Source organism: Mobula hypostoma, chromosome 13 (assembly GCF_963921235.1).
Source record: "Mobula hypostoma chromosome 13, sMobHyp1.1, whole genome shotgun sequence".
NCBI lineage: Eukaryota > Metazoa > Chordata > Chondrichthyes > Myliobatiformes > Myliobatidae > Mobula > Mobula hypostoma.
Genome location: NC_086109.1, coordinates 58,323,404 through 58,343,259, shown reverse-complemented (window position 1 = coordinate 58,343,259; position 19,856 = coordinate 58,323,404). Strand labels below are relative to the sequence as shown.

The 19,856-nt window shown below is 51.5% G+C and overlaps 1 protein-coding gene across 1 annotated transcript in view; it reads left to right on the top strand.

Moving 5' to 3' along the window:
* The window catches only part of myo1ea (myosin IEa), a 241,425-nt gene that overhangs the window by 206,399 nt on the left and 15,170 nt on the right, over positions 1–19,856 (top strand). The window contains exons 26-27 of the mRNA XM_063065755.1: positions 11,237–11,447; positions 16,730–16,899. Coding sequence (XP_062921825.1) covers positions 11,237–11,447; positions 16,730–16,899 — 381 coding nt within the window. The remainder of the gene's footprint in view (positions 1–11,236; positions 11,448–16,729; positions 16,900–19,856) is intronic.

The following is a 19,856-nucleotide window of genomic DNA, read 5'->3' as shown; positions in this document are numbered from 1 at the left end:
TAACGGTAGTGTGTCTGGCAGGGTGGCGAGATGGGGAAGTTTGGTGGTGTGTTTGCAGGGTGGGGAGATGGGCATGTTTGGTTGTGGTGTGTCTGGCAGGGTGGGGAGATGGGGATGTTTGATGGTGCTGTGTCTGGCAGGGTCGGGAGATGGGGATGTTTGATGGTGGTTTGTCTGGCGGAATTGTGAGATGGGGATGTTTAATGGTGGTGTGTCTTCAGGGTGGGGAGATGGCGATGTTTGATGGTGCTGTGTCTGGCAGGGTGGGGAGATGGGCATGTTTGATGGTTGTGTGTCTGGCAGGGTGGGGAGATGGGGATGTTTGGTGTTGTGTCTGCAGGGTGGGGAGCTGGGGATGTTGGGTGATGTGTCTACAGGGTGGGGAGATGGGGATGTTTGTTGGTGGTGTGTCTGGCTGGGTGGATAGAGGGGAGGTTTGATGGTGGTGTATCTGTAGGGTGGGGAGATGGGGATGTTGGTGGTGTGTCTTCAGGGTGGGGAGATGGGGATGTTTGATGGTGCTGTGTCTGGCAGGGTGGGGAGATGGGCATGTTCGGTGGTGGTGTGTCTGGCAGGGTGGGGAGATGGGTATGTTTGATGGTGGGGTGTCTGGCAGGGTGGGGAGGTGGGTATGTTTGGTGGTGTGTCTGCAGTGTGGGGAGATGGGGATGTTTGATGGTGGTGTGTCTGCAGGGTGGAGAAATGGGGATGTTTGCTGGTGGTGTGTCTGGCTGGGTGGAGAGAGGGGAGGTTTGATGGTGGTGTATCTGCAGGGTGGGGAGATGGGGATGTTGGTGGTGTGTCTTCAGGGTGGGGAGATGGGGATGTTTGATGGTGCTGTGTCTGGCAGGGTGGGGAGATGGGCATGTTCGGTGGTGGTGTGTCTAGCAGGGTGGGGAGATGGGTATGTTTGATGGTGGGGTGTCTGGCAGGGTGGGGAGATGGGTATGTTTGGTGGTGTGTCTGCAGGGTGGGGAGATGGGGATGTTTGATGGTGGTGTGTCTGGCAGAATGGAGAGATGGAGATGTTTGATTGTTGTGTGTCTGCAGCGTGGGGAGATGGGGATGTTTATTGGTGTGTGTTGCAGGCTGGGGAGAGGTGGATGTTTGATGGTGTGTCTGCAGGGTCGGGAGATGGGGATGTTTGATGGTGGTGTGTCTGGCAGAATGGGGAGATGGAGATGTTTGATTGTAGTGTGTCTGGCAGGGTGGGGAGATGGGGATGTTTGGTGGTGGTGTGTCTGGCAGGGTGGGGAGATGGGTATGTTTGATGGTGGTGTGTCTGGCAGGGTGGGGAGATGGGTATGTTTGGTGGTATGTCTGCAGGGTGGGGAGATGGGGATGTTTGATGGTGGTGTGTCTGGCAGAATGGAGAGATGGAGATGTTTGATTGTTGTGTGTCTGCAGGGTGGGGAGATGGGGATGTTTGGTGGTGGTGTGTCTGCAGCGTGGGGAGATGGGGATGTTTATTGGTGTGTGTTGCAGGGTGGGGAGAGGTGGATGTTTGATGGTGTGTCTGCAGGGTCGGGAGATGGGGATGTTTGATGGTGGTGTGTCTGGCAGAATGGGGAAATGGAGATGTTTGATTGTAGTGTGTCTGGCAGGGTGGGGAGATGGGGATGTTTGGTGGTGGTGTGTCTGCAGCGTGGGGAGATGGGGATGTTTATTGGTGTGTCTTGCAGGGTGGGGAGAGGTGGATGTTTGGTGGTGTGTCTGGCAGGGCGGGGAGATGGGGATTTCTGGTGGTGTGTCTGGCAGGGTGGGGAGATGGGCATGTTTGGTTGTGGTGTGTCTGGCAGAGTGGCAGAAGGGGATATTTGATGGTGGTGAGTCTGACAGGATGGGGAGATGGGGATGTTTGGTGTTGTGTCTGGCAGGGTGGGGAGATGGGGATGTTTCATGGTGGTGTGTCTGCAGGGTGGGGAGATGGGGATGTTTAACGGTAGTGTGTCTGGCAGGGTGGCGAGATGGGGAAGTTTGGTGGTGTGTTTGCAGGGTGGGGAGATGGGCATGTTTGGTTGTGGTGTGTCTGGCAGGGTGGGGAGATGGGGATGTTTGATGGTGCTGTGTCTGGCAGGGTCGGGAGATGGGGATGTTTGATGGTGGTTTGTCTGGCGGAATTGTGAGATGGGGATGTTTAATGGTGGTGTGTCTTCAGGGTGGGGAGATGGCGATGTTTGATGGTGCTGTGTCTGGCAGGGTGGGGAGATGGGCATGTTTGATGGTTGTGTGTCTGGCAGGGTGGGGAGATGGGGATGTTTGGTGTTGTGTCTGCAGGGTGGGGAGCTGGGGATGTTGGGTGATGTGTCTACAGGGTGGGGAGATGGGGATGTTTGTTGGTGGTGTGTCTGGCTGGGTGGATAGAGGGGAGGTTTGATGGTGGTGTATCTGTAGGGTGGGGAGATGGGGATGTTGGTGGTGTGTCTTCAGGGTGGGGAGATGGGGATGTTTGATGTGGTGTGTCTGGCAGGGTGGGGAGATGGGGATGTTTGATGGTGGTGTGTCTGCAGGGTGGGGAGATGGGGATGTTTGGTGGTGTGTCTTCAGGGTGGGGAGATGGGGATGTTTGATGGTGCTGTGTCTGGCAGGGTGGGGAGATGGGGATGTTCTGGGTGGTGTGTCTTGCAGGGTGGGGAGATGGGGATGTTTGATGGTGGTGTGTCTGGCAGGGTGGGGAGATGGGTATGTTTGATGGTGGGGTGTCTGGCAGGGTGGGGAGGTGGGTATGTTTGGTGGTGTGTCTGCAGTGTGGGGAGATGGGGATGTTTGATGGTGGTGTGTCTGCAGGGTGGAGAAATGGGGATGTTTGCTGGTGGTGTGTCTGGCTGGGTGGAGAGAGGGGAGGTTTGATGGTGGTGTATCTGCAGGGTGGGGAGATGGGGATGTTGGTGGTGTGTCTTCAGGGTGGGGAGATGGGGATGTTTGATGGTGCTGTGTCTGGCAGGGTGGGGAGATGGGCATGTTCGGTGGTGGTGTGTCTAGCAGGGTGGGGAGATGGGTATGTTTGATGGTGGGGTGTCTGGCAGGGTGGGGAGATGGGTATGTTTGGTGGTGTGTCTGCAGGGTGGGGAGATGGGGATGTTTGATGGTGGTGTGTCTGGCAGAATGGAGAGATGGAGATGTTTGATTGTTGTGTGTCTGCAGCGTGGGGAGATGGGGATGTTTATTGGTGTGTGTTGCAGGGTGGGGAGAGGTGGATGTTTGTTGGTGTGTCTGCAGGGTGGGGAGATGGGGATGTTTGATGGTGGTGTGTCTGGCAGAATGGGGAGATGGAGATGTTTGATTGTAGTGTGTCTGGCAGGGTGGGGAGATGGGGATGTTTGGTGGTGGTGTGTCTGGCAGGGTGGGGAGATGGGTATGTTTGATGGTGGGGTGTCTGGCAGGGTGGGGAGATGGGTATGTTTGGTGGTGTGTCTGCAGGGTGGGGAGATGGGGATGTTTGATGGTGGTGTGTCTGGCAGAATGGAGAGATGGAGATGTTTGATTGTTGTGTGTCTGCAGGGTGGGGAGATGGGGATGTTTGGTGGTGGTGTGTCTGCAGCGTGGGGAGATGGGGATGTTTATTGGTGTGTGTTGCAGGGTGGGGAGAGGTGGATGTTTGATGGTGTGTCTGCAGGGTCGGGAGATGGGGATGTTTGATGGTGGTGTGTCTGGCAGAATGGGGAGATGGAGATGTTTGATTGTAGTGTGTCTGGCAGGGTGGGGAGATGGGGATGTTTGGTGGTGGTGTGTCTGCAGCGTGGGGAGATGGGGATGTTTATTGGTGTGTCTTGCAGGGTGGGGAGAGGTGGATGTTTGGTGGTGTGTCTGGCAGGGTGGGGAGATGGGGATGTTTGATGTTGGTGAGTCTGCAGGGTGGGGAAGTGGGGATGTTTCATGGTGTTGTGTCTGCAGGGTGGGGAGATGGGGATGTTTGATGGTGGTGTGTCTAGCCAGGTGGGGAGATGGGATGTTTGGTGGTGTGTCTGGCAGAGTGGGGAGCTGGGGATGATTGATGGTGGTGTGTCTGCAGGGTGGTGAGATGGGGATATTTGGTGGTGTTTCTGCAGGGTGGGGAGATGGGGATGTTTGATGGTGGTGTGTCTGGCAGAATGGAGAGATGGGGATGTTTAATGGTGGTGTGTCTTCAGGGTGGGGAGATGGGGATGTTTGATGCTGGTGTGTCTGGCAGAGTGGCAGATGGGGATATTTGATGGTGGTGAGTCTGACAGGATGGGGAGATGGGGATGTTTGGTGTTGTGTCTGGCAGGGTGGGGAGATGGGGATGTTTCATGGTGGTGTGTCTGCAGGGTGGGGAGATGGGGATGTTTAACGGTAGTGTGTCTGGCAGTGTGGGGAGATCGGGATGTTTGATGGTGGTGTGTCTGCAGGAAAAGGATATGGGGATGTTTGATGGTGGTCTGTCTGGCAGGGTGGGGAGATGGGGATGTTTGATGGTCGTGTGTCTGCAGGGTTGGGAGATGGGGATGTTTGGTGGTGTGTCTGGCAGGGTGGGGAGATGGGGATGTTTGATGTTGGTGAGTCTGCAGGGTGGGGAAGTGGGGATGTTTGATGGTGGTGTGTCTGCAGGTTAGGTAGATGGGGATGTTTGGTGGTGTGTCTGCAGGGTGGAGAGATGGGGATGATTGGTGGTGGTGTGTCTGGAAGCATTGGGAGAAGGGGATGTTTAATGCTGGTGTGTCTGGCAGGGTGGGGAGATGGGGATGTTTGATGGTGGTGTGTCTTCAGGGTGGGGAGATGGGGATGTTTGGTGGTGGTGTGTCTGCAGGGTGGGGTAATGGGGATGTTTCTTGGTGTGTCTTGCAGGGTGGGGAGAGGGGGATCTTTGGTGGTGTGTCTGGCAGGGTGGGGAGATGGGGATGTTTGATGGTGGTGAGTCTGAAGGGTGGAGAGATGGGGATGTTTGGCGGAGTGTCTGGCAGGGTGGGGATATGGGTATGTTTGATGGTGGGGTGTCTGGCAGGTTGGGGAGAAGGGTATGTTTGGTGGTGTGTCTGCAGGGTGGGGAGATGGGGATGTTTGATGGTGGTGTGTCTGGCAAGGTGGGGAGATGGGGATGTTTGATGGTCGTGTGTCTGCGGGGTTGGGAGCTGGTGATGTTTGGTGGTGTGTCTGCAGGGTGCGGAGATGGGGATGTTTGGTGGAGTGTCTGGCAGGGTGGGGAGATGGGGATGTTTGATGGTGGTGTGTCTGGCAGGGTGGGGAGATGGGGATGTTTGATGGTCGTGTGTCTACAGGGTTGGGAGATGGGGATGTTTGGTGGTGTGTCTGGCAGGGTGGGGAGATGGGCATGTTTGGTTGTGGTGTGTCTGGCAGAGTGGCAGATGGGGATATTTGATGGTGGTGAGTCTGACAGGATGGGGAGATGGGGATGTTTGGTGTTGTGTCTGGCAGGGTGGGGAGATGGGGATGTTTGATTGTGGTGTGTCTGCAGGGTGGGGAGATGGGGATTTTTGGTGGTGGTGTGTCTGCAGGAAAAGGAGATGGGGATGTTTGATGGTGGTCTGTCTGGCAGGGTGGGGAGATCGGTATCTTTGGTGGTGGTGTGTTTGGCAGGGTGGGGAGAAGGGTATGTTTGATAGTGGTGTGTCTGGCAGTGTGGGGAGATGGGGATGTTTGATGGTGGTGTGTCTGCAGGCTGGGGAGATCGGGATGTTTGATGGTGGTCTGTCTGGCATGGTGGGGAGATGGGTATCTTTGGTGGTGGTGTGTTTGGCAGGGTGGGGAGATGGGGATGTTTGGTGGTGTGTCTGCAGGGTTGGGAGATGGGGATGTTTGATGGTGCTGTGTCTGGCAGGGTGGGGAGATGGGGATGTTTGATGGTCGTGTGTCTGCGGGGTTGGGAGATGGGGATGTTTGGTGGTGTGTCTGGCAGGGTGTGGAGATGGGGATGTTTGGTGGTGTGTCTGCAGGGTTGGGAGATGGGCATGTTTGGTTGTGGTGTGTCTGGCATGGTGGGGAGATGGGGATGTTTGATGGTATGTCTGCAGGGTTGGGAGATGGGGATGTTTGATGGTGGTGTGTCTTCAGGGTGGGGAGATGGGGATGTTTGATGGTGCTGTGTCTGGCAGGGTGGGGAGATGGGCATGTTTGATGGTGGTGTGTCTGCAGGTTAGGTGGATGGGGATGTTTGGTGGTGTGTCTGGCAGGCTGTGGAGATGGGGATGTTTCATGGTGGTGTGTCTGCAGGGTGGAGAGATGGGGATGTTTGGTGGTGGTGTGTCTGGCTGGGTGGAGAGAGGGGAGGTTTGATGGTGGTGTGTCTGCAGTGTGGGGAGATGGGGATGTTCGGTGGTGTGTCTTCAGGGTGGACAGATGTTGATGTTTGATGCTGGTGTGTCTGGCATGGTGGGGAGATGGGGATGTTTGATGCTGGTGTGTCTGGCAGAGTGGCAGATGGGGATATTTGATGGTGGTGAGTCTGACAGGATGGGGAGATGGGGATGTTTGGTGTTGTGTCTGGCAGGGTGGGGAGATGGGGATGTTTCATGGTGGTGTGTCTGCAGGGTGGGGAGATGGGGATGTTTAACGGTAGTGTGTCTGGCAGGGTGGGGAGATGGGGATGTTTGATTGTGGTGTGTCTGCAGGGTGGGGAGATGGGGATGTTTGGTGGTGGTGTGTCTGCAGGAAAAGGAGATGGGGATGTTTGATGGTGGTCTGTCTGGCAGGGTGGGGAGATGGGTATCTTTGGTGGTGGTGTGTTTGGCAGGGTGGGGAGAAGGGTATGTTTGATGTTGGTGAGTCTGCAGGGTGGGGAAGTGGGGATGTTTGATGGTGGTTTGTCTGCAGGTTAGGTAGATGGGGATGTTTGGTGGTGTGTCTGCAGGGTGGAGAGATGGGGATGTTTGGTAGTGGTGTGTCTGGCTGGGTGGAGAGAGGGGAGGTTTGATGGTGGTGTGTCTGCATGGTGGGGAGATGGGGATTTTTGGTGGTGTGTCTTCAGGGTGGGGAGATGTTGATGTTTGATGCTGGTGTGTCTGGCAGGGTGGGGAGATGGGGATGTTTGATGCTGGTGTGTCTGGCAGAGTGGCAGATGGGGATATTTGATGGTGGTGAGTCTGACAGGATGGGGAGATGGGGATGTTTGGTGTTGTGTCTGGCAGGGTGGGGAGATGGGGATGTTTCATGGTGGTGTGTCTGCAGGGTGGGGAGATGGGGATGTTTAACGGTAGTGTGTCTGGCAGGGTGGGGAGATGGGGATGTTTGATTGTGGTGTGTCTGCAGGGTGGGGAGATCGGGATGTTTGATGGTGGTGTGTCTGGCAGTGTGGGGAGATGGGGATGTTTGATGGTGGTGTGTCTGCAGGCTGGGGAGATGGGGATGTTTGATGGTGGTCTGTCTGGCATGGTGGGGAGATGGGTATCTTTGGTGGTGGTGTGTTTGGTAGGGTGGGCAGATGGGGATGCTTGGTGGTGTGTCTGCAGGGTGTGGAGATGGACATGTTTGATGATATGTCTGCTGGGTGGGGACATGGGGATGTTTGGTGGTGTGTCTTCAGGGTGGGGAGATGTTGATGTTTGATGCTGGTGTGTCTGGCATGGTGGGGAGATGGGGATGTTTGATGCTGGTGTGTCTGGCAGAGTGGCAGATGGGGATATTTGATGGTGGTGAGTCTGACAGGATGGGGAGATGGGGATGTTTGGTGTTGTGTCTGGCAGGGTGGGGAGATGGGGATGTTTCATGGTGGTGTGTCTGCAGGGTGGGGAGATGGGGATGTTTAACGGTAGTGTGTCTGGCAGGGTGGCAGATGGGGATGTTTGATTGTGGTGTGTCTGCAGGGTGGGGAGATGGAGATGTTTAATGGTGGTGTGTCTTCAGGGTGGGGAGATGGGGATGTTTGATGGTGCTGTGTCTGGCAGGGTCGGGAGATGGGTATGTTTGATGGTGGTGTGTCTGGCAGGGTGGGGAGATGGGGATGTTTGGTGGTGTGTCTGGCAGGCTGTGGAGATGGGGATGTTTCATGGTGGTGTGTCTGCAGGGTGGAGAGATGGGGATGTTTGGTGGTGGTGTGTCTGGCTGGGTGGAGAGAGGGGAGGTTTGATGGTGGTGTGTCTGCAGGGTGGGGAGATGGGGATGTTTCATGGTGGTGTGTCTGCAGGGTGGTTAGATGGGGATGTTTAACGGTAGTGTGTCTGGCAGTGTGGGGAGATGGGGATGTTTGATTGTGGTGTGTCTGCAGGGTGGGGAGATGGGGATGTTTGGTGGTGTGTCTGCAGGGTGGGGAGATGGGGATGTTTAATGGTGGTGTGTCTTCAGGGTGGGGAGATGGGGATGTTTGATGGTGGTGTGTCTGGCAGGGTGGGGAGATGGGTATGTTTGATGGTGGTGTGTCTGGCAGGGTGGGGAGATGGGGATGTTTGATGGTGGTGTGTCTGGCAGGGTGGGGAGATGGGGATGTTTGATGGTGGTGTGTCTGCAGGGTGGGGAGATGGGGATGTTTGATGGTGGTGTGTCTGGCAGGGTGGGGAGATGGGCATGTTTGATGGTGGTGTGTCTGCAGGGTGGGGAGATGGGGATGTTTGGTGGTGTGTCTGGCAGGGTGGGGAGATGGGGATGTTTGATGGTGGTGTGTCTGCAGGGTGGGGAGATGGGGATGTTTGGTGGTGGTGTGTCTGGCTGGGTGGAGAGGGGGAGGTTTGATGGTGGTGTATCTGTAGGGTGGGGAGATGGGGATGGTTGGTGGTGTGTCTTCAGGGTGGGGAGATGGGGATGTTTGATGGTGGTGTGTCTGGCAGGGTGGGGAGATGGGGATGTTTGATGGTGGTGTGTCTGGCAGGGTGGGGAGATGGGGATGTTTGATGGTGGTGTGTCTGCAGGGTGGGGAGATGGGGATGTTTGATGGTCGTGTGTCTGCAGGGTTGGGAGATGGGGATGTTTGGTGGTGTGTCTGGCAGGGTGGGGAGATGGGGATGTTTGATGTTGGTGAGTCTGCAGGGTGGGGAAGTGGGGATGTTTGATGGTGGTGTGTCTGCAGGTTAGGTAGATGGGGATGTTTGGTGGTGTGTCTGCAGGGTGGGGAGATGGGGATGTTTGGTAGTGGTGTGTCTGGCTGGGTGGAGAGAGGGGAGGTTTGATGGTGGTGTGTCTTCAGGGTGGGGAGATGTTGATGTTTGATGCTGGTGTGTCTGGCATGGTGGGGAGATGGGGATGTTTGATGCTGGTGTGTCTGGCAGAGTGGCAGATGGGGATATTTGATGGTGGTGAGTCTGACAGGATGGGGAGATGGGGATGTTTGGTGTTGTGTCTGGCAGGGTGGGGAGATGGGGATGTTTCATGGTGGTGTGTCTGCAGGGTGGGGAGATGGGGATGATTGGTGGTGGTGTGTATGGAAGCATTGGGAGAAGGGGATGTTTAATGGTGGTGTGTCTGGCAGGGTGGGGAGATGGGGATGTTTGATGGTGGTGTGTCTGGCAGGGTGGGGAGATGGGGATGTTTGGTGGTGGTGTGTCTGCAGGGTGGGGTAATGGGGATGTTTCTTGGTGTTTCTTGCAGGGTGGGGAGAGCAGGACCTTTGGTCGTGTGTCTGGCAGGGTGGGGAGTTGGGGATGTTTGATGGTGGTGCGTCTGAAGGGTGGGGAAGTGGGGATGTTTGGTGGTCGTGTGTCTGCAGGGTTGGGAGAGGGGAATGTTTGGTGGTGTGTCTGGCAGGGTGGGGAGATGGGGATGATTGGTGGTGTGTCTGGCAGGGTGGGGAGATGGGGATGTTTGATGTTGGTGAGTCTGCAGGGTGGGGAGATGGGGATGTTTGATGGTCGTGTGTCTGGTAGGGTGGGGAGATGGGGATTTTTGGTGGTGTGTCTGGCAGGGTGGGGAGATGGGGATGTTTGATGGTGGTGTGTCTGGCAGGGTGGGGAGATGGGGATGTTTGATGGTGGTGTGTCTGGCAGGGTGGGGAGATGGGGATGTTTGATGGTGGTGTGTCTGGCAGGGTGGGGAGATGGGGATGTTTGATGGTGGTGTGTCTGCAGAATGGGGAGATGGGGATGTTTGGTGGTGTGTCTGGCAGGGTGGGGAGATGGGGATGTTTGATGGTGGTGTGTCTGGCAGGGTGGGGAGATGGGGATGTTTGGTGGTGGTGTGTCTGCAGGGTGGGGAGATGGGGATGTTTGATGGTGGTGTGTCTGGCAGGGTGGGGAGATGGGGATGTTTGGTGGTGGTGTGTCTGGCAGGGTGGGGAGATGGGTATGTTTGGTGGTGGTGTGTCTGGCAGGGTGGGGAGATGGGGATGTTTGGTGTTGTGTCTGCAGGGTGGGGAGATGGGGATGTTTAATGGTGGTGTGTCTTCAGGGTGGGGAGATGGGGATGTTTGATTGTGCTGTGTCTGGCAGGGTGGGGAGATGGGGATGTTTGATGGTGGTGTGTCTGGCAGGGTGGGGAGATGGGGATGTTTGATGGTCGTGTGTCTGCAGGGTTGGGAGATGGGGATGTTTGGTGGTGATGTGTCTGGCAGGGTGGGGAGATGGGGATGTTTGATGGTGGTGTGTCTGCAGGGTGGGGAGATGGGGATGTTTGATGGTGGTGTGTCTGGCAGGGTGGGGAGATGGGGATGTTTGGTGGTGTGTCTGCAGGGAGGGGAGATGGGGATGTTTGATGGTGGTGTGTCTGCAGGGTGGGGAGATGGGGATGTTTGGTGGTGTGTCTGCAGGGTGGGGAGATGGGGATGTTTGATGGTGGTGTGTCTGGCAGGGTGGGGAGATGGGGATGTTTGATGGTGGTGTGTCTGCAGAGTGGGGAGATGGGGATGTTTGGTGGTGGTGTGTCTGGCAGGGTGGGGAGATGGGGATGTTTGATGGTGGTGTTTCTGGCAGGGTGGGGAGATGGGGATGTTTGATGGTGGTGTGTCTGGCAGGGTGGGGAGATGGGGATGTTTGGTGGTGTGTCTGGCAGGGTGGGGAGATGGAGATGTTTGATGGTGGTGTGTCTGCAGAGTGTGGAGATGGGGATGTTTGGTGGTGGTGTGTCTGGCAGGGTGGGGAGTAGGTTATCATGGAGTAGGTTAAAGGATCAGCACATCATTGTGGGCCGAAGGGCCTGTACTGTGATGTACTACTTCATATCCCAGGGAGAATCATTAAGTATTTAAAACAACATTGTTTGAGGCTTTATGAAGCATATTTACAGATAAAGTTTAAAATGTTTTTGTCTGGCAAAGGTGTTTGTGGTTGGGGTGACAATCGTGGTTTTATTTTGTACAACATAACGATAACTGGTTCCTTGCATTGTCTTTTGTTCCAAGGTTTCCACCAGAATGGAGTCCTCAAGGGTCCACAGAACAGCTCGCAACGGCAACCTGTAAACAGCCGAGCCACCCAGCGAATCCTGCATCAGAGCACAGCAGCGGCAGGCCGTCCGATTCTGCCTAGACCGGGATCCCAGCTCAGAGACAGGGACGCCCGCACCCAGAATAACCTGGATTTCTTGAACGTGCCTGAACAGGGAGCTGCAGGGTAAGGGCTGCTGTGCTGCTAGCTTTTCCTGCCTCCAGGGGCATCAACGGCTTCTAATTTCACCGTGCTGCACCGATGGATGTGTTAGGATCCCACTTTTTGGGAAGACTCGAGTTGATGTAGAAAGCTCTGCACACCAAGTGTTGAATACTCGCATGTGGCCTCTCCGTCCCTGGGGTATATCTGCTTCTCTGCTAACTGTGGCAGGCTCTGTCGATATTCCCGATGCGGCCTCTACTCCATTGAAGAGATCGTCGTAATTTGAGGGACTACTTCATCAAGCATCCTTGCACCATCCACCACAAGCAGGATTTTCTGGTGACCAAACATTTTATTTCCGATTCCCATTCTAACATGTCGACTGATGGCCTCCTATTGTGGCAAGATGAGGCCACCCTCAGGGTGGAAGAGCAATATCTTATATTCTGTCTGGGTACCCTCCAACTTGATAGCTTGAATATTGATTTCTCCTTCCGATGAACAAATTATCCGCTCTTTCTCCCCCCCCCCCCATTCCCCATTCTGACCTTTCACTTCTTCTCACCCGCCTATTACTTCCCCCTGGGTCCCCTTCTCCTTCCCTTTCTCATATTGTCCACTCTCCCCTCCTGTCAGATTTCTTCTTCCCCAGCCCTTGGCCTTTCTCACCCACCTGGCTTCACCAATCATCCTCCAGCTAGCCTCCTTCCCCTCCCCCACCTTTTCATTCTGGCATCTTTTCCCTTCCTTCTCAGTCCTGAAGAAGGGTCTCGGCCCAAAACATCAGCGGCTTACTATCTTCCATTGATGCTGCCTGACCTGCTGAGTTCCTCCAGCATCTTGTGTGTGTCGCTCTCCTGTCACCGGCAGTATCTGTGTGTCACTGCCCTGCCCAGTGAAGGCACCTCATGCTGTGAGATCTGTGATACAGATGAGAGCTTCTGCAACATCGAAATGTGATATGTGTAACAAAACCTGTTATCAAAGCACTGACTCATCTCCCACTCCGTACCCTCAAATTGCATTGAGGAGGAAATGAGCTTCAGTGAACAATGTCACCATTCATGCAAGCTGGTTTGCTCCTGGTATCAGGAGGGTAGACACTAGCATTTCCCCCTCTTCCTGTCCTGCAGGCTCTTGGAACTGACTTTACCCATGTCTCCGGCATCATTCGGTCCCAGATCCCTTGGTAATTTCTGGGCGGTGAGCCAGCCACAAATGGAAGAATTGCGCCCCCTGCTGCTGTAATCCATTAGTACCGCTGCTAGACTGAGAGAGCCTGAAAGCGGTGAAAGTAATCATAGAACGCTCGTGCTAAATTAATCCAGTAACAATGATGAGAGAATCCTTAATAGGAAGATGCTTTTGTCTCATCGCAAACAAGAGAAAATCTACAGATTGCTGGAAACCCAAGCAACATGTACAAAATGCCAGAGGAACTCATTAGGCAAGGCAGCATCTATGGAAAAGAGTATAGTTGATGTTTCGGGCTGAGACTCTTCATCAGGACTGAGGGGGAGAAAAAGAGAGGGAGAGTCAGAGTTGGAAGGTGTGGGGAGGGGTGGAAGAAACACAAGGTGACGGGTGAAAACGGGAGGGGGGAAGAATAAAGAGCTGGGTGTTGATTGGTGAAGGAGATACAGGGCTGGAGAAGGGGGAATCTGATAGGAGAGGAGAGAAGAACAAAAAGGCAGAGGAGCACCAGAGGGAGGTGATGGGCAGGTAAGGAGATAAGGTGAGAGGGAAAATGGCATGGAGAGCAGTGAAGTGGGGGCATTACTGGAAGTTCAAGAAATCACTGTTCATGCCATCAGGGTGGAGGCTACCCAGATGGAATATAAGGTGTTGCTTCTCCAACCTGAGTGTGGCTGCATCGCGACGGTAGAGGAGGCCGTAGATTGACGTGTCAGAATGGGAATGGGAAGTGGAATTAAAATTGGTGGTCACTGGGAGATCCCACTTTTTCTGGTGGGCAGAGTGTAGGTGCCTGGTGAAGCGGTCTCCCAATTTACTTCGGGTCTCACCGATAAACAGGCGCCAGGAGCACCGGTTACAGTAGATGACCCCAGCAGACTCACAGGTGAAGTGTCACTCACTTGGAAGGACTGTTTTGGGCCCTGAGTGGGTAGTGAGGGAGGAGGTGTAGAGGCAGGTGGCGTACTTGTTCTGCTTGCAAGGATAAGTGCCAGTATCACTGGGGAGGGACGAATGGACAAGGGAGTCGCGTAGGGAGCTATCCCTGTGGAAAGCAGAGAGTTGTAGGGGGGTGGAATCCATTGGAGATGGCGGAAGTTATGGAGAATGAAGTGCTGGATGTGGAGGCAGGTGGGGTGGTAGGTGAGAGAAGAGAAAACCTATCTCTGGTAAGGTGGTGGGAGGATGGTGTGAAGGTAGATCTGCATGAAATGGAAGAGATGTGCTTGAGGGCAGCATTGATGGTGGAGGAAGGAAAGCCCCTTTCTTTAAAGAAGGGGGACATCTCCTTCGTTCTGGAATGAAAAGCCTCATCTTGAGAGCAGATGTGATGGAGACGAAGGAATTGAAAGAAGGGGATGGCATTTTTTTTTACAAGTAACAGGGTAGGAAGAGGTCTAGTCCAGGTAGCTGTGAGAGTCCGTGGGTTTATAGTAGACACCGGTAGGTAAGCTGTCTCCAGAGGTAGAGACAGATCAAGAAAGGTAAGGGAGGTGTCAGAAGTGGACCAGGTAAATTTGAGGGCAGGGTGGAAGTAGGAGGCAAAGTTGGTGAAGTCAATGAGTTCTGCATAGGTGCAGGAAGCAGCAACAATGCAGTCGTCTATGTAGTGTAGGGAAAATTGGGGAGTGACACTAGTGTAGGCTTAGAACATAGACTGTTTCATGTAGCTGACAAACAGGCTGGTGTAGCTGGGACCCATGTGAGTGCCTTTTGTTTGAAGGAAGTGGGAAGGGGCAAAGGAGAAATTATTAAGAGTGAGGACAAGTTCCGCTAGACAGAGGAGAGTGGTGGGGGAGGAGAACTGCATGGGTTTAGTGTCCAGAAAGAAACAGAGAGCTTTGAGGCCTTCCTGGTGGGAGGATGGAGGTGTATAGGGACTGAAATCCATAGTAAAAATAAGATGCTTGTGGCCAGAGAACTTGAAATCATTGTAAAGATCCAGTGCGTGTGAAGTGTTACAGATGTAGGTAGGAAGGGACTGAACCGGAGGTGGAGGGGAGATAAAGCAGAGTTGAGGTATGCAGATATGAGTTCAGTGTGGCAGAAGCAAGCTGAAACAATGGGTCTACCTGGACAAGCAGGTTTGTGGATCTTGGGTAGGAGGTAGAAACAGGAGGTGTGGGCACTGAGAACTGAGGTTGGTTGCAGTGGGTGGGAGATGCCCGGAGGCTGGTGGTGGTGTGCGACACAATGACCCAGTGCTGCTTAGTGGGGTCCTGTTCAGGAGGTAAGTAAGAGGAGGTGCTTGACAGTTGTCACTGGGCACGGATGTAGGTTGGGAGACTTTTGTCTCAATAGTTTTGCTGTATTAACTTACAGCAATTACAGGAGTGTGCATGTGTGTATTAAAATCTCTTCCTTTTTATAGTAACCGCACTGGAGGGACACGACCAAGTGAAGGAAAGCGAGTGAAGAATGATGTCATTGGGTGGTGGTTTGGGTGCTGTGCTTCAGGATTAAATTCTGCTCTTTTTTCATAATAATATAATTGTATTAATATAATATTATATTAATATAGTTAATATAATATTATATAGTTTGATTGTTGATCAATGGTCCAACTCCTAATGAGACATCAATTTTGATGCTACGTTATCCAGCCAGGAGAATAGAAGGGCTATATTTCTGATGTTAATGAATCATTATTATATTAATATCATTAATAGCAACCATCATCAATATGATCACTTTAAGCAATTGTAAAGGAGATGGAGAATGTGTGAGTTTAGTTTAACAGTACATATCCTCCTCTACCCCGCTTCCTTTAAATAAAAATCATCAGGTCTTAAATGTAACATGAGAAAAGTACTAGAGATTGGGACTGATTAGATGGTTCTGTAATGTCAGACAAATGTTCTTCTTAGTTTTGCCATGGTAATGCAGTATTTATTGGCATGATGCATCAAGCATAACATTATTCAGACTTCCTTCCTGGGAAACTGAAGGTTAAGATGAATGGGAAAAGACTACATAGTTTTACTTTGTATGGGCCGGCGGGAACTGTTTCTCCCAGAGAAAGCTTAGTCACTAGGTTACACTGTATTCAGGTGGACCTAATAAAATAGAACATAGAACAGTACAGCACACAATGTTGTAGCTAAAAGTAAATTAAAAAAACAAAAACGAATCCCTCCTACCTACACAATGCCCATATCCCTCCATCTTCTTCATCGTCATGTGCCTCTCTTAAAAGCCTCTGATTTATTTGCCTCTGCCATCATACCAGTCAGTGCATTCCAGGCATCCACCAGTCTCTAAGTAAAAACCTTTCCTCACCTCCCCTTTGAACCGACCCACCCCCACCGTCAGTGCATGCCCTCTGGTATTAGACTAGGTTGAGAAAATGGACGTGCACGGGAAGGGGGAATAACTTGCATCAATTTGCACAAAAAACAACTGATTAATATTAATAGTAAGTAAGTCAGTAGAACCTCCATTCGGCAGTTGAAGGGAAGTTTACATTCTGTGTTTAAAGAGGACATTAACAATTCAACAGGAAGCTTCACTTATCAGCGTCAATGTTAGGAGTAAGAAAATGGAAGCTTTTGGGAGGCTTGAGTGTGTCAGAACATGTCTGGGCTTGGAGGGGATTGAAAGGAACAACAGAGTTTAAGAATTGCTTTGGTGAAAGTATTCAGGGAGTTGTGAGGAGAGGTGGAGCTGGAGTTGGGATTGGTCAAATATAATACAGTCCAAAATGCCCTTAGTCAAAGGCTTCATGCTTTGGGACTTGGTTACACTGGAGACTTGCTTTCTGTGTAGATTGTTGCTGATTGTTTGCAACTGGAGTGTCCGAACCATTTGCCGCAGTCGTATATAACAAAGCCAAACTCAAGCAGTTCTGTTTGCAGTTTGTAACTCTGCCTACTGGCTCACTGCAGATCAGGGCACCTCCACAACGTTGTCTCACCGATAAATAATTCCAGGAGTCGCTGGAGACCTTTGGAAATGATTGGGCATGTTATTTAAATCTTTTATGGAGTGTGGGTGGCCAAAGAGCTCGGACACTTTAGATCTGGAGTTATTCTAACGTCTTCGTTAGAAGTGGGGGCTCAATGCGGAGAGCAGCAATCTCAGCTTTTCTATTCTGTTTTGCTTTGCTTTAGGGCGCACAGGCAAATGACAAGTCGGCCGCCCCCTGCAGGAGGTCGGCCAAAACCCCAACCCAAGCCCAAGCCTCAGGTACCACAGTGCAAGGCGCTGTATGCATATGACGCTCAGGACACAGATGAACTTAGCTTTAATGCTGATGACGTTATAGAAATAGTAAAAGAAGGTAAGTCCTTAAACACAGCCATGCTCTCATTTCCCCAACTCACTCCTTGGGGTGTCACTACTGTCTCAAGGTTAAAAGAACATGCTCTGTCTCTCCTTTTTTAAGTGACTATTACCTGCAGACTGCAGGGCTAGTCAGGATGTAGAATGTAGAACACAGAACACAATGACAAAGTACAGCCTACAATGTTGTGCCGACCTTTTAATCAATCTAACCATTCCCTCCTGCATAGCCCTTTATTTGTCTAACATCCAAGTACCTATCTAAGAATTCCTTAAATGCCCCTTAATGTGCCTGCTCTACCACCCCTGGCAGGATGTTCCATGTACTCACCACTCTCTGTGTAAAGAACCAACCTCTAACATTCCCTTAAAATTATGCCCTCTATTATTGGCCATTTCTGACTGGGTAAAAAGTCTTCTATCCACTCCATCTGTTCCTTTTATCATCTTGTATACCTCTATCGAGTCACCTCTCATCCTCCAAAGAGAAAAGCCCTAGCTCTCTCAACCTATCCTAGACCTATCGACTCCCCCGCTATAGAAAACATCCTCTGCATGTCCAGTCTATCTAGTCCTTTCAATATTTGATAGATTTCAGTGAGATCCCTCTTTATTCTCCTAAACTCCAGCGAGTACAGGCCCAGTGCCATCACACAATCCTCATCTGTTAACCCTTTCATTCCTGGGATCACTCTTGTGAACCTCCTCTGGACCCTCTCCAATACCAAAGCATCCTTTCATAGATAAGGGGCCCTTCATAAGACACGTTCTCTAATCCAGCAGCATCCTGATAAATCTCATCTGCATCCTCTCCAAAACTTCTACAGAACCAATCAGAATTTTGCAAATGTGGTCTAACCAGAGTTTTGTAGAGCTGCAACTCGTAGCTCTTGAACTCATTCCTCCAACCAATGAAGGCCAACACACTACACCTTTCTTAACCACCCATTCAACGTGAATGGCAACTTTGAGGGATCTATGGACATGGACCCTAAAATACGTCTGTTCCTCCACACAGAATCCTACCATTGTCCCTGTATTCTGCCTTCAAATTCGACTTCAGTTCTCCGATTTGAACTCCATCTGCTACTTTTCAGCCCAGCTCCTGTCAATATCCCATTGTAATCTATGATAAGCTTCTACACTATCCACAACTCCACCAACATTCATGTCATTGGCAAACTTACTAACCCTCCTTCCCACTTCCTCATCCAAATAATTTATTAAAAAATCACTAAGAGCACGGATCCTAAAACACCACTGATACATTCCATCTATAACCACTCTGTCTTCAATGGGCAAGCCAATTCTGAATCCACACATCCAAGTTTCCCTGGATTCTGTGCCTCTTGACTTTCTGAATGAGCCTACCATGGGGGGCCTTATCAAACACCTTACTAAAATCCATAAACCCTGCATACTCTGTTCTACCTTCATCAATGTCATTCCTCAATGAATTCAATCAGACTCTTGAGGCCTCTCACAAAGCATTGCTGACTATCCTTAATCGGACTATGCTTCTCCAAATACTTGCAAATTCTGTCTCTTAGAATCACTTGATTCACTTAAATAATTCATTTTGGAAGGTTGAATTTGAAGGTATAATACAGGGTTAGTGGCAGGATACTTAGCGGTTTGGAGGAACAGAGGGATCTTGGGGTCAATGTCCATCGATCCCTCAAAGTTGCCGCACAAGTTGAGAGGGTGGTTAAGGTGTATGGTGTGTTGGACTACGCTACTCAGGAGCTACGAGGTAGTCTCACAGCTGGTTAGAATACAATTGCAATATTGTGCTCAGTTCTGGCGGCCTCATTATATGAAGGATGTGGAAATATTGGAGGTGCAGAGGAGATTTACCAGGATTAGAGAGCATATATTATAAGGAGAGATTGAGCAAGCTAGATCTTTTCTCTCTGGAGCGAAGGAGGCTGAGACGTGACTTGATAAAGGTGTACAAGAAGATGAGAGGCAATCAGTGGTGCTAGAGAGTTTGTGAACCCTGTAGAATTTTTCTATTTCTGAATAAATATGACATACAATGTGATCAGATCTCCATGTAAGTCTTAAAACTAGATAAAGAGAACCAAATTAACTAAATAACACAAAAAAACATTATTCTTCATTTATTTATTGAGAAAAATGATCCAATATTACATGTATTTGTTGGAAACAGTATGTAAACCTTTGGGGTAATGCCTTCTACAAAAGCTATTCGGAGTCAGGTGTTCCAATCAATGAGATGAGATTGGAGGTGTGGGTTGTAGAGGTGCTCTGCCCTAGCGAAAAGACACACAAAGTCAGGTTACTGACAAAGCCTGCTCTTCTCAAGGAAGGTATGTTTATGTGCAGTTAGTCACAGGCACCATCTTGCCAGATTCCCTTCCTCTACCTTTGATGTTGCCTTCACCCATATCTCCTCCATTTCCCAGACGTACATCCTCACCTCATCTTTTTGTTGTCGTTACGGGGATAGAGTTCCTCTTGTCCTTACCTACAACCCCACAGGCCTCCATATCCAGCACATCATTCTTTGCAACTACTGCCATCATCAATGGGATCCCATCAAATACATCCTGACCTCCACCTACTCTCCACTTTCTGCAGAGGTCACACTCAATCATCTATCCCCTCTGATCTACCTGGCACTTATCCCTGCAAGCAACACCAGTGCTACACCTGCCCGTTCACCTCCTCTTTCAGCACCATTCAGAGTCCCAAACGGTCCTTCCAGGTGAGGCAACACTTCCCCTGCAAGTAGATCACGGCCACGTACTATATCTGGTGTGCCTGATGTAGCCTCTTCTACATCGGTGAGACCGGACATAGATTGGTGGTCTGCTTTGTCAAAGAGGCATGGTTTCCCATTACATTTTAATTCCACTCCCCATTCCCATCCCAACATGTTGGTCCATAGACTCCTCTTCTGCCACAGTGAGACCACTCTCAGGCTGGCAG